The sequence below is a fragment of the Balaenoptera borealis genome, assembly GCF_965194805.1.
Source record: "Balaenoptera borealis genome assembly, chromosome: X".
NCBI classification, from domain to species: Eukaryota; Metazoa; Chordata; class Mammalia; order Artiodactyla; family Balaenopteridae; genus Balaenoptera; species Balaenoptera borealis.
The window spans coordinates 101000440-101016057 of NC_138881.1; the positions used below are offsets into that span (position 1 = coordinate 101000440).

General features: G+C 39.9%; 1 protein-coding gene across 4 annotated transcripts in view; it reads right to left on the reverse strand.

The window, feature by feature from the left end:
• CUL4B (cullin 4B) overlaps nucleotides 1-9230 on the reverse strand; it is a 32811-nt gene extending 23581 nt beyond the window's left edge. For all 4 annotated transcript variants that reach the window (XM_082377100.1, XM_082377099.1, XM_082377098.1 and 1 more), the window contains exons 1-3: nucleotides 9116-9230; nucleotides 7827-8375; nucleotides 5548-5663 (exon numbers count right to left, since the gene is read on the reverse strand). In XM_082377100.1, coding sequence (XP_082233226.1) covers nucleotides 5548-5663; nucleotides 7827-8375; nucleotides 9116-9143 — 693 coding nt within the window. In that variant the 5' untranslated portion in view covers nucleotides 9144-9230. The remainder of the gene's footprint in view (nucleotides 1-5547; nucleotides 5664-7826; nucleotides 8376-9115) is intronic.
• Nucleotides 9231-15618: the final 6388 nt, after the last annotated feature.

Genomic DNA, 15618 nt, shown 5'->3' on the forward strand with positions numbered 1-15618 from the left:
GTCTCTTAAATAAAACTATCTTTTTTTTACTTAAGCTCCCAATCACTACTGGTTAAATATGCTGCCTTAAATCCTTTTTGCAGGTAGTCGGATATAAGATAAAAACATTCTAATAAGGTTTTAACTTTTATTCCTCCAAATCCCAGCCCCCTCCCTCCAAAATTCATACACTGCATCAAACACATGTTTGTCTGAAGAAAAAAAAGAACTCCTAAGAAAATATAAACGTGTAGCAAATGAAATGCAAAACTATAGTTCCTGAAATTTGCAGAATATAAGATTTAGAAACAGCAAAGGCACATAAGCTTGCATTTGGGATGAGGAAAAGAGTGGAAATGAGGGTAAGAAGACTAGAATAAAAAAATGAAGAGGATTAGAATAAGGATAAAAAATACAAAGAATGCGAAAATAAATGGTAAGGGAGGAAATCTGGAAAATTTTCTGATTTAGCAACAACAGACACTTAAGAAAGATAGTAAATTCCCACCAGGGTGCTGAACTCTGGTCACTGGCCTAACAGGTTGGGGCTTATTTTTCAAACCATAATGTTTAAAGAGAGAAAGAAAAGCATACCACAAAACTTTTCAACAACTGATACAACAATAAAACTCAAAATTATGTCTTTTTACATCTAGTAAAAATGCCTAAAATAAGATAATCAAAATATATCAAAAACTAAGAATTTGCAGAAAGGAAGCCGAACAATGAAACCTAAATTATTTCTCTTTTTACATCTAGTAAAAAAGAGCTTAAATAAGACAAATTATCAAGGACTAAGAATTTGTAGTTGGGATAAATAGCAGGGATAGTATTAACAATTCAGTAAAAAGAGGAGTAATAGTAACGTGACAGACTAAGCTTAAACACATCAAAGGTTAAACTTACAGAACACAATACCTAGTCATCAATATAATAGCTTGTCACCTCTGCTAAGAATCTACTACCTGCTCTCCACTGACTGCTTAAGAAACCCGATTTTACAATGGAAAATAACCTATACTCAGATGGATGCACTATTTGCTTCCAGTCTTGCGGTCATGTACTTGATGAATGAATCATTAATTGAAAGGCTCTGTTATTTAAGATTTATTTCACAAAAAGCTAACCAAACAAGAGTTCTCATTATTAATGATGAAATTATTTTCATCGGAATTGAAGTATGGACTAAGCTTACCTTCAAAGATAATAGCTAAAAATTTATACTAAGAATAAATGTAACACTTTCATACAGAAACCAGCCAGCTCCAAAAAAGGTAGCTGATTTAAAAACACTACACAGCTATTCACACAAGGCTGAGAACATGAGGAAAATAATCCCATTACTTAAAATATCACTTAGTAAAAAAGTCACACGCCAAAACCAAGATTCCAACTATTAAGATACCACATATAAAAACAAGACACATTCTTGAGCAGTGCGGAGGGACACTGTTCCTAGAGAGTTCTCTTTTTCTATTATTTTTTCAATTTGGCTAATGATGTTTTCTGATGCATATTTGGGATGTAATCTATTTATCAGCCAGCTGTTCTGGCCCAGTGTGATTTAGAATTTAAAAACATGTGTGGTTTTAGAGCTGTATAATAAAACATAATCTTAAAGATACCTTTTTTAAAGACTCAAATACTACTTATCATCATCATCACTGATGACACGGACATACAGCAGGCAGTGTAGTAAGTACGTTTTGGCAGTATTTTATTTACAACTGAACAACCCTGCCATATAGGTAGTCTCCCCATTTTGCAAATGAGGAAACCAAGGATTAGAGAAGTAACTCACCCAAAGTTATCATGAGTGGCAGATCTCAAATCTAAGGCAGGCTGATCAACTCAAAAGTCAGTGCATTTACCATACCCCTATCTGTAGTCAATCAAAAACAAACAAGCAAACAAACAAACAAAAAAACCCAAACCAAAACAACATGAACCACTGCCTCACTCTTAACAGGATTTCAAGGTTGTGGAGGAAAGATAATTTTTAAACTCAGGTACAAGTCACACTTTAAATCACTTTTGAAAGACAACATTTACTTATCGCAAATATACTCAGAACAGCACGTTCTTTTCTAGAAATTAAAAACTTATGAGGTAGTATATGCAATCCACACTAGGGAAGACTTCCATGCTTAAGCCTTAAAGCAAAATGGTTTTTCATTCATAGAAAAAAGTTCTGCATAGACATATGCCAAGTTAAGTGTTTACTTCAGGGACGGGGGTGGGGGGGATGGGGGGTGATGAGGAGTTTGGAGAACTTTTGTTTGGTACACTACATACTTCTATATTGTTTCAATTTTAGAAGAGTACTTTTAAATTACATTTCAACCTGTTAAAAATCAAACAAGCACCTGAAATCCAGATGGTATGAAATAATTTTACTCCCTTTATCCTTTTATCCTCTTTTTTGAACTTGAACACCTCAAAATAATCTTTCTGAGAACAATCCCAAGGAGCATTTATAAAATTAAGGTCAAAAACAGTAAAAGAGCTAGAAACAAATGCTTTTGAATTTATTATCACAGAAGTAGTAAAGTACTATGAAAAATGCAAAGAGTGAAAAGTTGTAACACTGACTTTAGGCTAAAGAAAGGCAACTGAACAACAGCAGGTAAAAATTCTGAAGTACAAGAAAGGAAAAACACAAAAAATGTGAGCTGTGAGCTCTTGAAACACAAAGGGATTTAACAGAATCAATTTATCAGAAAAAGTATTTTTTTTAACCCAAAAGCTCTAGAAAAATATTCAAGGTAAAGTAAATAGGGTTCATTAGCAACTACAATCAATATGTTATAAATATGGGGACTTCCTTGTTGGCGCAGCAGTTAAGACTATGAGCTCCCAATGCAGGGGACCCAGGTTCGATCCCTGGTCAGAGAACTAGATCCCACACGCATGCCACAACTAAAGAGCCCGTGAGCCACAACTAAGGAGCTCGCCTGCCGCAACTAAGACCTGGAGCAACCAAATAAACAAGTAAGTAAATAAAAATTTTTTAAAATGTCATAAATATGAAATATGTAAAGTAACACATTACTGAAATTAAAGATGCTGTACGCCAGCATATCCAAAGAAACACCACATACATGCACGAATGCAAAAAAATTACCTTTTTTTAAATTAATTAATTAATTTATTTATTTATTTTTGGCTGCGTTGGGTCTTCATTGCTGCGTGCGGGCTTCTTCCTAGTTGCAGCGAGCGGGGGGCTACTCTTTGCTGCGGTACGCGGGCCTCTCATTGCTGTGGCCTCTCCCGTAGTGGAGCATGGGATCCAGGCATGCGGGCTTCAGTAGTTGTGGCACGGGGTCTCAGTAGTTGTGGCTCGTGGGATGTAGAGCGCAGGCTCAGTAGTTGTGGCGCACGGGCTTAGCTGCTCCACGGCATGTGGTATCTTCCTGAACCAGGGCTCAAACCCATGTCCCCTGGGCTTCCCTGGTGGCGCAGTGGTTGAGAATCTGCCTGCCAATGCAGGGGACACGGGTTCGAGCCCTGGTCTGGGAAGATCCCACATGCCACGGAGCAACTAGGCCCGTGAGCCACAACTACTGAGCCTGTGCGTCTGGAGCCTGTGCTCCGCAACAAGAGAGGCTGCGATAGAGAGAGGCCCACACACCGTGATGAAGAGTGGCCCCCGCTTGCCACAACTAGAGAAAGCCCTCGCACAGAAACGAAGACCCAACACAGCCAAAAATTAATTAATTAATTAATTAATTTTTTAAAAAAAGTAAGAAGACCCAACTGTCTTTTAAAAAAAAAAAAAAAAAACCCGTGTCCCCTGCACTGGCAGGCAGATTCTCAACCACTGCGCCATCAGGGAAGCCCCAAAAAATTACCTTCTTTGATGACAGAGTTTTTTTTCCTAAAGTAAGACTATTTGCTTCAAACACTGCACTACAGAGGTATGTGAAGTGCTGTGGTGTATTAGTGAAAGTGCACTGGACTAAAAACTTGGGCATCTCGGTTTAAGTCCCCTGCTCTGCCAATACGCGACTCTAGACTTCGGAGTCCCTGAGACTCCATTTCCTCATCAATAGAGTAGGGATAACTACTACCTTATCTACTTCACAAAGGGTTTCTATAATGCTTAAATGAGATAATTCTACTTTGTAGGCTGTCACATAACACTATATGAAGAAAAGATACTGGACCACATAATTGCTTAAGGCCTTTCCAACTGTAATTCTACTTTTATTACTGTACAACTCAGGAGCCACATGTGTAATATACCAACATAGCCAAATGAGGTGGGCTTACCCTTAATACCTTAGAACTACTACTGACTACTACCTGACACTTACATAGCATTATAATGCTTATAATATTACACAGCATCATTACTATGTATTTGGCACCGTTCTGAGTGTTTGGCATGCATTGACGCATTATATTTAAACAGCAACAGAAACTGGTGATCTCAATTGACATATTACAAGTGAAAAAGTCATACTGTGCCTTATGAAAAAATTTAACTAGTGATAACATCAACTTATATTTCTATCATAGTGCTTCAAGGTGTTTTTCACAAACATCTTATTTGAGTCTTATAAGCAACACTGTGAGGTAGACAGAGCAGGAGTTCTTCCCCCATTTACAAAGGAGGAAACAGAAGCTGAGAGGTTTAGTACCTTGCCCAAGACCACAAGGGTAATAGAGCCAAAACTAGATCCCTTTGTCTTTTGACTCCTAATCCACTGTTTGTCCATCACCATACTATCTCTACAACTAAAATGAATAGATGAAAACTATGAATTCTGATAAACTGAACCAACATAATTTCTTACAAAGTACTCATCAATACAAAAACTCAAGCCATTGGATTTTTTTTTTAATATGAAACTGCTGACGCTATAATGGAAAGTAACTTCTTGAATTGGTTGTGGCAAAAATACAGTAGGTCAAAGTATCTTGGTAGCAAGAAGTCTAAATCAGGAATTGCCCTTAATTGTATATTTAAGTTCAACACTTCAAATACAGATCCATTTGTTAAGCAAAAGAAACAAACCTGAACCTCAGACCAAGTTGCTGAACTACAACCTGCTGATCATTTTTGGGCTAAGGTATTATGTCTTGTACACCAGGAGAAAAGACAAACATAAAGAACAAGAGAAAGAAATGGCAAAAGTATGCTAACAGCAAAGACGCAGAATAAAGTATATGGAGAATATCTGCATTTCTTGAGGGCTTTCCTATATAGGTAACATCACTTAGCAAGAAGTATCACAACAGAATGACATGTCACCAGAAATCATCTTTGGGATCCAGGCTATAGGATTCTATTATAGGTCAAACTTATTACAGCAAGGTACTCCTAACTGTAAATCCTAATTAGAAGGGTCCAAGATAAGCCCAATTTATACCAATAAGACTGTACCCATAGTTTATGTCAGAATATATGGTCTGATTATAAAACAGAGTGCATACATTAATCAAGAAATTGTAATTAGAAGGGAACCAAAAATCTACATAAGCGCCCATTTCAGAAAGTAAAATCCATATACATTGCACCTCAATTTACGCTAACCAAATCTGGCAATCCAAGTTAATACATACCTGATAGAGTTCTTCTAAATTGTACTTAATCGAAGTACTATTCTGGATAGCTTCCACTGCTTCTTTCAGTTTCTGCCATGTTTCATCTGTGTAGTTTTCCGGTAATTTAGGCTTATCTAGATGATATGTAAAAGGTTGATAATCAGAATAATATGTAGGAATAATATGTATTACTATTACAGAATAATTACTATACAGAATAATATGTACTACTATTAATAATATGTATTACTATTAATGAAAATATCCATAAAATACTAGTATTATTGCTCTTTAAGGGTAAATTGTTGTAAGTATTATATCTAACTATTAAAGTAACCATTATATTTAGGCTTAGTATAAAGTATAAAATTTGAAATGCCAGGATACTGTGTAAGTCATTTTGACTCACCTATTAAAACTGAAGGTGAGGGTTTTTTTCTGCTATTGACTGAATTGCTTCAAAAAATAAAAATTCAAGAATGACAAAAAAATAACAATCCTGATCCTATCCCATCATGTGTAAACCAAAGTCAACATGAATTTTGCACCTGAAATTTAAAATACTGAGTGCCTACTATGTACAAGGTACTTTATAAACATCTTAATTTTCCTAATAATGTCCTAAGGAAAGTATTATTATCCCTATTTTGCAACTGAGGCTGGAAGACTCATTTAGTAAGGCTTGCCCAAGGTCACCATGGCTAGTCAATGGTAAAACTGGGATTCTAACTCAGGTCTGTTTGACCCCCTTATTTATGTAGCATCTACAGAAATGGAGAGAAACATCTTAATTCATGTTTTAATTTAAACTGCGTTTATGAGCAGAGTGAAATATAAAAAAATTAAAACATCCAAACAACTCCAGAACCTATGTAGCACTTTCAGAATGGAAAGGAACATCTTAATCCAGGCTTTAATTTAAACTTTATTGACCAGCAATGAGTATATTTTTTATTAAAACATCCAGATACCTTAATAATGTGTTTTTATTTTGGGAGGGGGAGAAAAAAACCCAAACCAAATCTCTGAAACCAGTATACAAATGCAATTAGGGTCATAGCTCATCTCTTTAAAAATCCTTGGCTATTAAATTGATATATTTTAAATAAAACAGTGAACAAATTAGTCAATTACAATTCATATTTACTTCAGAAAGGTCTACTATTAAATCAGAAAGATTACAACACTTGAGAGCCTGGAGGTGGGAGAGGAGTGATAGAAAAAAGAAAAGGTTAAAAATAAACAACACTATGCTCTGCTTAAGACAAAATAGAGCATATTACTGATTTCCACACTAATGTTGAAAATACAAGCATGGAGAATCTAATTTTCTCAATACTAATATTTAGCCACAAGGCACTGATCTGGTAAATATTACTTTAGTTCATTCATTTTACTTGCCCATTTAATAAACATTTTAGCATCCACTACTTGCCAGTTAAGGGTGTCGAAAAAGTCAGAGAAACAGAAACACACTCAAGAGATTAAAAAGTAATTCAGCTCAATTACATTTTAAAAAATTGTTGATTTTACATTTGCATCAATGCATTCACAATACTCTCAAGCACATATCTCAAAAACTTGAAATGAACAAATTTTCCTAAAAGCCGCAGGTCAGTACTTTAAGACCCATTTCAGTGATTAAAAAAAAAAAAGATGTAGTAATTGTTCCTATCTTTAGACTAGTGGTACACAGAGTTACTACTGTGTATACACAGTATTTTCACTTCCAAACCCTACCTTTGGAAAGAAATGCAGAGATCATAAATACTTTTCTCCAACTATTGCTTCCACAATGAGTTTCAAGAGTGTAGTATTCAACATTATAAATCTAACTATAAGTCTTCTTTGAACATGAAAAAAATCACTAGTCCTACCTGCATTTCTAGGGACTAGATAACGTGGCCTACTGAAGGATAAAAATAAAAATCCCAACAGTGCCAAGGTTCACTATGCACCTGAAATAAATAAACCTTTTTAGAATACAAATTTCTCACCTGTAAAATCCGGATCAATCATATCGATTGTCAATGTTATAAGGAATAACAGATTAGATACTATAGGGTGAGACAGACCTCAAAATACTGCACAGAAACACCTGGTGTCTGCTTCAGCACAAGGATACTAACCACCCCCGGAAAATGAACCCTCCACCCAAAAAGGACCTCCCTCCACCTCACTGATTATGCATAAAACATTAGGCCACCTCTATACTGTTTAATATATTAACATAAATAGAGCACGTGACCACTCAAGTGTCAAATCCTTAGATGATTATGGATTTTGGCCTTGGTTACCTTTAAAGTTCTTGATCACTAACTTCTTAGCAGAGCCAGGCTTGCTGTTAGCAAAGCTAGAGACGGTGGTAGAAGATTTGGCTAGGCCGTTTGCGTGATGCACCGAAGCCACAGAAGAGATTAATATACTCTTATTTTTAAGTTGCTGCTGCTGAGATGTTGCAGCAGTTGGTGAAGATGAGGAGGAGGAGGAGGAGGATTCCTCAGCCATCTTCGCATCAAACCCTACAAACTCCAGGGTGTCTTCAAAACGCAGCTTCTTCTGTATCGGTACGTGGCTGGGAGCAGCCACTGAAACCCCCAGGCAGGAGAAGGACGAGGTTGAAGGGGATGCCGAATCCCTGGGTTGTAAAGGAGTGGAAGAGGAGGGAGAGGTGGAATCAAAGTCTTCTCTCTCGTTACTACTGTTACTGCCGCTACTGCTGCTGCTGCTGTTTAACTTTCTCTTCTTGGCAGAGGTGGGCGGAGTGGTGCTGGTATTACCATCAGTGGCAGATCTGACCTCCTGAGCAGCAGCAGCAGCAGCTGAGGGATTGGGGGAAGAAAAACCTGTTGGAAACATGAAAATAGCGGGGTCAACAGGCAGACGAGCATCAAAAACCTACGTTTATATGCCTGAGTGCGTGTAGGAGAGAAGGTGGCAATGCTAGAGGGGGAAGGGAAGAAAGAGAGGAGAAACACAGAGGACGAGAAGGAAAGTGAAGGGGGGGCTCCACCGGGGGAATGGGAGGGTTTGGGAAGGAGGATAGGCTGACACCAGGAGTGAGCAGAACAAGGGGGGGAGAGCGAATGAGGAGGCAGACAGGTAAACGGCCGTGCCGTCCCCCTCCCCTGCTTTTCGGTCTCTCTCCCCCCTTTCTGCAGGAGCGACTCAGTAAGTCTGTGAGGCTGCAGCTCCTCCTCCTTTTCTCCCTCTCTCTGGGAGGGGAGATGCCGTGGTTGGGGGGAGGGGGGAGGGGGAGAGAACCGGAGCTTGTTATTGTCAATAGCACAAGAAGCTAAAGATGGCGCCACTTCCGGTCACGCGGCGGCGAAGGAGGGGCGGTGTTAGTCCGCGAGAGTGGGGGGTGGAGAGCAGCACTGCAGGCGGCCGGGGGGCGGGGGAGCTGGCTTGTGGGGAGGCGGCGGGAAAGGGGCCGCTGAGGCGCTCGAGACGCTCGCGCTCGCTCTCCCTCCCCCTCCCTCTCCCGCTCCCCTTCCCAGGCAGCACTCTCCGCCCCCGGCCCACCGGTTACTTCCACCCCCTCCTAAACGGTCCCGCGGGAAGCTTCGCGCCGCAACGCCCTTACCGGAAGTGACTGAGCAGACACTTTTCATAGCGCCCAGATCCCGAAGCCCCCAGGTCCGCAGGACTTGAGTGGGGGTGGGGTGGGGGAGGGAGAAGGGGGGGTAGAGAAGTGGAAAGGGGGGAGGGGGCGGGCCTTCGAGACACCTTCGGAGCTCCTGATTGGAGCTTCCCGAACGCGAGGCGGGCAGGGAGGGGTGGTGGCGGGAGAAGGAGCGGGAAGGAGCCTGAAGGGGAGGGAAGGTGGTGACGGTGAGGGGCGGGGTGAGCTAGCTGGGAAAAAAGAGGGAGGGAGTAAAAGTAAGGGAACGGAGAATGGAAACTTTGAAAGCGATAAAGGAATAAGGAGGGGTTGCAAGGCGAGAGGAATAACCCGAAATGGAGGAAAACATAATCATGCCATTATGCCTAATGCTAGGGAGGAATGTCATGATGTTAAGATAGGAAAGGAAAAGAAAAAGAGCTTATATAGAAAGAAAAATGAGTTTTTCATTTGGTTGAGCTATAAATTGTTTCTTTTATGTCAAGGACACAGCTGACCCAATACTGAGTGTTTTGATACTTTTCTCAGTAATGTAGTTGCAAATCCTTTTACCTTCCTACCAGGAGCATTTTCTAAGATGGCTGGCTAGAGTTAAGGGTGCATTCTTTTTTTAAAAAAATTATTTATTTATTTCTTGGCTGCGTTGGGTCTTAATTGACGGTGGTTTCTCTTGTTGCGGAGCACGGGCTCATAGGGACGCGGGCTTCAGTAGTTGTGGCTCACGGGCTTAGTTGCTCCATGGCATGTGGGATCTTCCCAGACCAGGGCTCGACCAGGGCTCGACCAGGGCTCGACCACTCGACCAGTCGAACTAGTGTACCCTGCATTAGCAGGCGGAGTCTTAACCACTGTGCCACCAGGGAAGCCCTAGTTAAGGTGGTATTCTAAGGCCAAGAAACAGGAAGGTAACTAACACTTCTCCCTAACACAATTCCCAGGACCAACCCCAACCCCCATCAGTCATTAACCCAGTAATTTACAGACTAAACAAAGCCACTTCTTTTACCAAATCCTGGTTCATACGTTTTGTCTCAAGACATTTTAGGAGAACAATATTGGCAAAAGTCAATCTTTTCTACCAATATAGTACATGAGCGCAAATTTTAAAATGAAGTAATCCTAAGAACAAACCTCTAAATTTGGTTAAATTAGCAACAATAAACCGTGTAAATCCCCTGTTGGGAGTTTTTATTTAACCTGAGGGTATTGGGGGGGAGGGGAGGTAGGAGAACACAATGCCAAATAAAACTAAATTTGCCAACCTGTTGATCTTTCTAACTGCGGAAACATTCAAGGAGCATGTACTGAAAGACTCTGTATGCCACACACTATACCAGGTCCTGCCATCAAGAAGCCAGAGGGAGAAGAGTCTCAAAACTAATTTCTATAACAGTACTATAACCAATGTACAAAGTGCTGGGGCAACAGGTGAAACAAGACATTTGAGAGAATTCTGGAATAGTCAGAAAGAGCTTCACAGAGGAATTGAGGTTTATGCTGGGTCTCAAAGAGGAAGTTTCCAAAAAGACAAGAGGAGAGAGGGTGAAAGGCATCCTGGGCAGTGGAAACAGGGGCAAAGCAGGGAGTTGTGAAAGGTCCTGGCCTGTTTATGGAAAAATGGAAAATGCAGTGAGGCTGGAAAGTAGTATGTCTGGTTGAAAGTAAGAAAAATGAGGCTCAAGGATGCCTGGAACATGAAGCCAAAAATTTTGGAGTCTACCCTGTAGGCTAGGGTAGACGGTATGGAGACCAAACTGGGCTTTTAAAAGCAGGGTAGTGACAGGATTATGGATGGAGTAAAAGCAGTTTGTATTGTATAGTTTGAGATAGACAAATCAGAACCCTAAGAATAAATCAGTTTTCTTAATTTTGTTTACACAGGTCCACTTTTTATTTTTTATTGTCTTGAAAAGTCCTTGGTTAAAAAGCAAATCCTCCTAGAAAAGGCACCAACTTGGGCCACTATCAGCTTTGTGCTGTTTGATGACAACAGGCTGAAAGCAAGGCTCTAATGGAACTAAGGCCCCAGGGCCACAGAGAAGAGAGATAAGAGGCCTCAAAGGGGGAGGATGGACTCCTACCTGTTTTGAATGTACCGTGTTGTTGTTCCTGTCCAAAATGAGACTGTAAACTCTTAAGGCCAGGGAAGGTATCCGAAAATATTAAACCCTCTTTTATTGTGTCTCACATTTCACACGGTGCTGAACAACTGTGTAAATGCAGAGTAAATACTTACTGAGTTGAGTATTTCATTGATTGAGAATAAAATAATGCCAAGTCTTCATAAGGGAGGATTAACTGGCTAATTTTCAGGACAATGATAAAGGTCATTCTAATTCATGTACTTATATTCCTTAGAAGGGTGTATGGATGGGCCAGCTGATAACAGCCCACAGTGGTACCCTTTCTAGGAGGATTTGTATTTTAACCAGGGACTTTTCAAGACCAAAAAAAAGAGAAAAAAAGTGGGCCTTGTTCTAATTCATGTAATTATATTCCTTAGAAGGGTGTATGGAAGTGCTAGCTATTTTAAAAATTACAAAAATTAGTGCCATACAAAGATAAACTTTTATGCTAACATACAGGATAGCTGAATCCTGTTAATATCCAACTACGTGGTAGTAATAATAGCTCCCAATCTGACACGGTTATCTAAGCCCTTCAGTCTTCCACATTACATGTTAGCTCTAAAAGCACAGATACTTGACTCTTGAGCTCTAGCTCACTTTGAATGACCCAGTAGTCTAACCTACTAGTTAAGTTTTCCATGAAATATCCTTAAGTGAGTTTTGTAGGAAAATATTTTTTCTTTTTTTTCTTAGTGATTAATAAAAATCTCCCTTTTGAGGACTTCCCTGATGGCGCAGTGGTTAAGAATCTGCCTGCCGCTGCAGGGGACACGGGTTCGAGCCCTGGTCCGGGAAGATGCCATATGCCACAGAGCAACTAAGCCCGTGAGCCACAACGACTGAAGCCTGCACGCCCTAGGATCCCGTGCTCCACAACAAGAGAAGCCACCACATTGAGAAGGCTGCACCGCAACAAAGAGTAACCCCCGCTCGCCACAACTAGAGAAAGCCCGTGCGCAGCAACAAAGACCCAACGCAGCCAAAAATAAAATAAATAAATAAATTTATATAAATAAGTAAATTAATTAATTTAAAAAAATCTTCCTTTTGACATTTTACAGTCTTAATTTATTTTGTGCCAGGTCAATTCGCACATATTTAGCACATCTTAATATGGATACGTAATTTATGTAATTTTTTTAATTTAACATTTACATTTTGTGGCACAAACCAACTTAGATATTACTATGTGATGTATGAAGACCAGGACTTTGTGTCTTTTTGTAACTTTGGACCAATTTAAAAGGAAGAAAAACCCACATTGCTTTGTAAAACATCTTTTACATCAAGAATCGACTAATTGGGGCTAGCTAAAACATAAGCTTATGTTCTATATACCCAAATGTTTGCCAACCAACATTAAAGACATTCTCAGCATTAAAATTCATTTTTCAAGGTTAACTCAATGAAACCACAATAATCAAGTTGTGCAATGTAGGACACCATACAATTATGGCCATTATCAGACTAAACCCGATTGGGCACCTAACATATTCCATATATAGAATCTTTCATCTTGTGAGTTCAACTCATATCTTAGAAACATTAATAAAACTTTACAATGCTGCCAGATGAGGTACAGTTATTATTGGCCTTCTTTTAATCAAGTAAATAAATAAATCTGTAGCTATTTATAAAGGTAAGTATATGCATAAAGGAAGAGATACAAATAAAGACAGAGGACTATCTAATGTCCATTCCCCTATTTTTGTAGGCATCTCTCTAAAAAGGCAGAGTGTAACCAGTTTCCCTTTTTTGATCGTGGAGATTCCCCAGGGTGCGTGGTTTGGGGTCTTCTCCAGACATCTCTGAGGAGGGGCTTGTCAGTGAATAGTCACTCCTTGAAGCCTTGTTATCCATGGGTGGGATTTTCCTTAAAAATAGGAGATACTGCTTTCTCAGAAAGATGTTCCTGCAGCAAGCATTATTTAAGAATGTGTCCAGAAAAGACAACTGCTGGGTAAAAGCTGGTCCATGTTCTCTACCCACTTTTCGGAAGGACCATCTCTGAAGGAGGGAAATACAGAGGAGTCAAACCTAGCAGTGGTGACGTAGTAAACATTATACCATAATAAGGGTTTTGTTATGCTATCAGTAGTAAGGGACCGCTAGGGGATGACTGAGGAGGCCAAAGCTTAAGCAATGATGATCCAGCTACACAATGTGAATTCACCCTTTGTCCATCCTGGAGTTGCTTTATAAAGCAAGGAAGTTAATAACAAATCCTGAACCTATGGTGTTCAGTAAAATGTAAATAAATGACACAGATCTCATGTTTTTAACAAAATCATTTCTCTTCTATGTAAAGTTAGCAACTGAAGATTTACTGACTTGGGTACATCAACCATTAGAGTACTTATCTCCTTATCTCAGAGATTTTATCTACTGTCATAACCTGTGAACCATCTGGAAAGTAGATTTTTAAGGACCAACAGTTAGGGGCAGGCAGTTTCCCCTGGGGGTTTGGGAGTGGCGGACAGATCAGTCACAGATTACTTCTTCCTTTGGTGCTGTCAAGCACTTGCTTATTAAGGAGTTGCTGGGCCTATTTTTAACCTTCTGTTCACTTTATCAATGCCTCTCACAGCCCTTCCACCCCCACCCTGCTTTAAGGTTTGATCTTCCAATGGCATTCAGCTTTTCTTAAGAGCAGGGCCAATTTACGTTTAAATCAGAGGTTCCCAACTCTAACTGCACAACAGAATTGCCTGGGGAGTTTTTTAAAAAACACCTTTGCCCAGGTCTGCACCTAGTCCAACAGAATTAGAATCTCGGTGAGTAGGGCCTCAATTATCAGTTTTTTTAAGAAGCTCTCTGGGTGATTCTACATAACTCCAGGGTTGAGGCAACAGCTGTAGGTGAAATAAGTACCACTGTGATCTGAATGAGGCTGATAAGCCTTTGTATTCCTTTTAATGCCTGAAATTTCACAATTATTTATTCACTCCTTTTGATAAAAATAGCCACCTTCTCTAGAAATCCTTTTTTCAAATGCAAATTAGCCAGGGAGACTTAGTTCCTGACCCTTTTAGGTGAATGCTTCTTGGGAACAAAGGATAATACAAAAGTCCTAAGTGCCTGGAGGTAAACAGAACTATGTGTAGGCACTGCAATGTGGGTAGGGGAGGAAAGTTACCATCATGGGAGGAAAGATTTCTGAGAGTACATTTTGCTGACCTCACAGTATTGCCTGGGGCCAACCCTGCTTTGAGAGGACTGCATATTGAGCATCAAGTCAAATTTGACAGCTTATCTCAGCTGCCAAAATCATGTTAAAAGAAAATTTAAATTTTTTAAAGAAGCAAAACAAAGAGCAGACATTGGAAATGTAGGTTTGGAGCTATCCATAGATGCCCAACTTTTGAATTATCACTCACCATATGGATGTTTCTATTGCCAAATGATCTGTTTTTCCTGATTCTATTAAATGTTCTTTATTCCCACAGATAGCATTATCTCTCTTGCCAATTCATTTGGTCATTCAACAAAAATGTATTGAGCAAACTACTCTGGGCAAGGCATGGTGCTAGATGTCATAAGGGAATACAGAACTAATACGAAATTCCATTTGCAGTTGATTTTACAGTTTTTCAAAGCACTTTCACACACAATCTTATTTTATCCTCATAACCACACTGTGAAATAGGTCAAGTGTCATCCCCATTTTACAGATGAGAAACATGCTCAGGGCAGGAGGTTAAAATGACTTGCCAAAGTCACAAAGCACAGACTTAAACCAAACCCAGCTTTTCTCTAACTCCAAATACAGTACTTCCCATAGTTTATAATTTAGTAAGGAGACATGCCATAAAAACGTTTCAAGTAATAGACAAGTTAGGAAAAAACGTTCAGAGCCCCACTCACCAGGAGGAAAAAATGAGGAATAATGAAACAACTCCTTTATGGAGATGAGCCAAATCACAGTGCCCAAAAGGAGCCCAAGCTTGGATTTAGTTCAGGCCATCATCAAGCACACAGCACACAGCACCAAGCAATGCACCTTCAAAGAGAGAGTGGCAATTTGGTTATAGAAAATCAGTCCATTCCCTGGCTGGACCCTCAGCCAGTGGCTGATCCTCACCAAAGGTTGAATCCAGCTCCTCCTAGCCAAATCCAAGCAAACACTGAACAAACCTTGCCCGAGGACCCATCATGATCCAGTCACTGAGTATACAAAGACAATCCTTGCCCTCAAACAGTTCTCAACTGGCCTAGTGGGCGAGGCATACAACTACAGGACAGAGCAGATAAAGGCTGGTAATAGGAACACACAGGAGAGACACCTGCACAGCCTAGGAAGGTAGGGTGTGGTGGGGTGGAGAAAGGGTAGGGGTG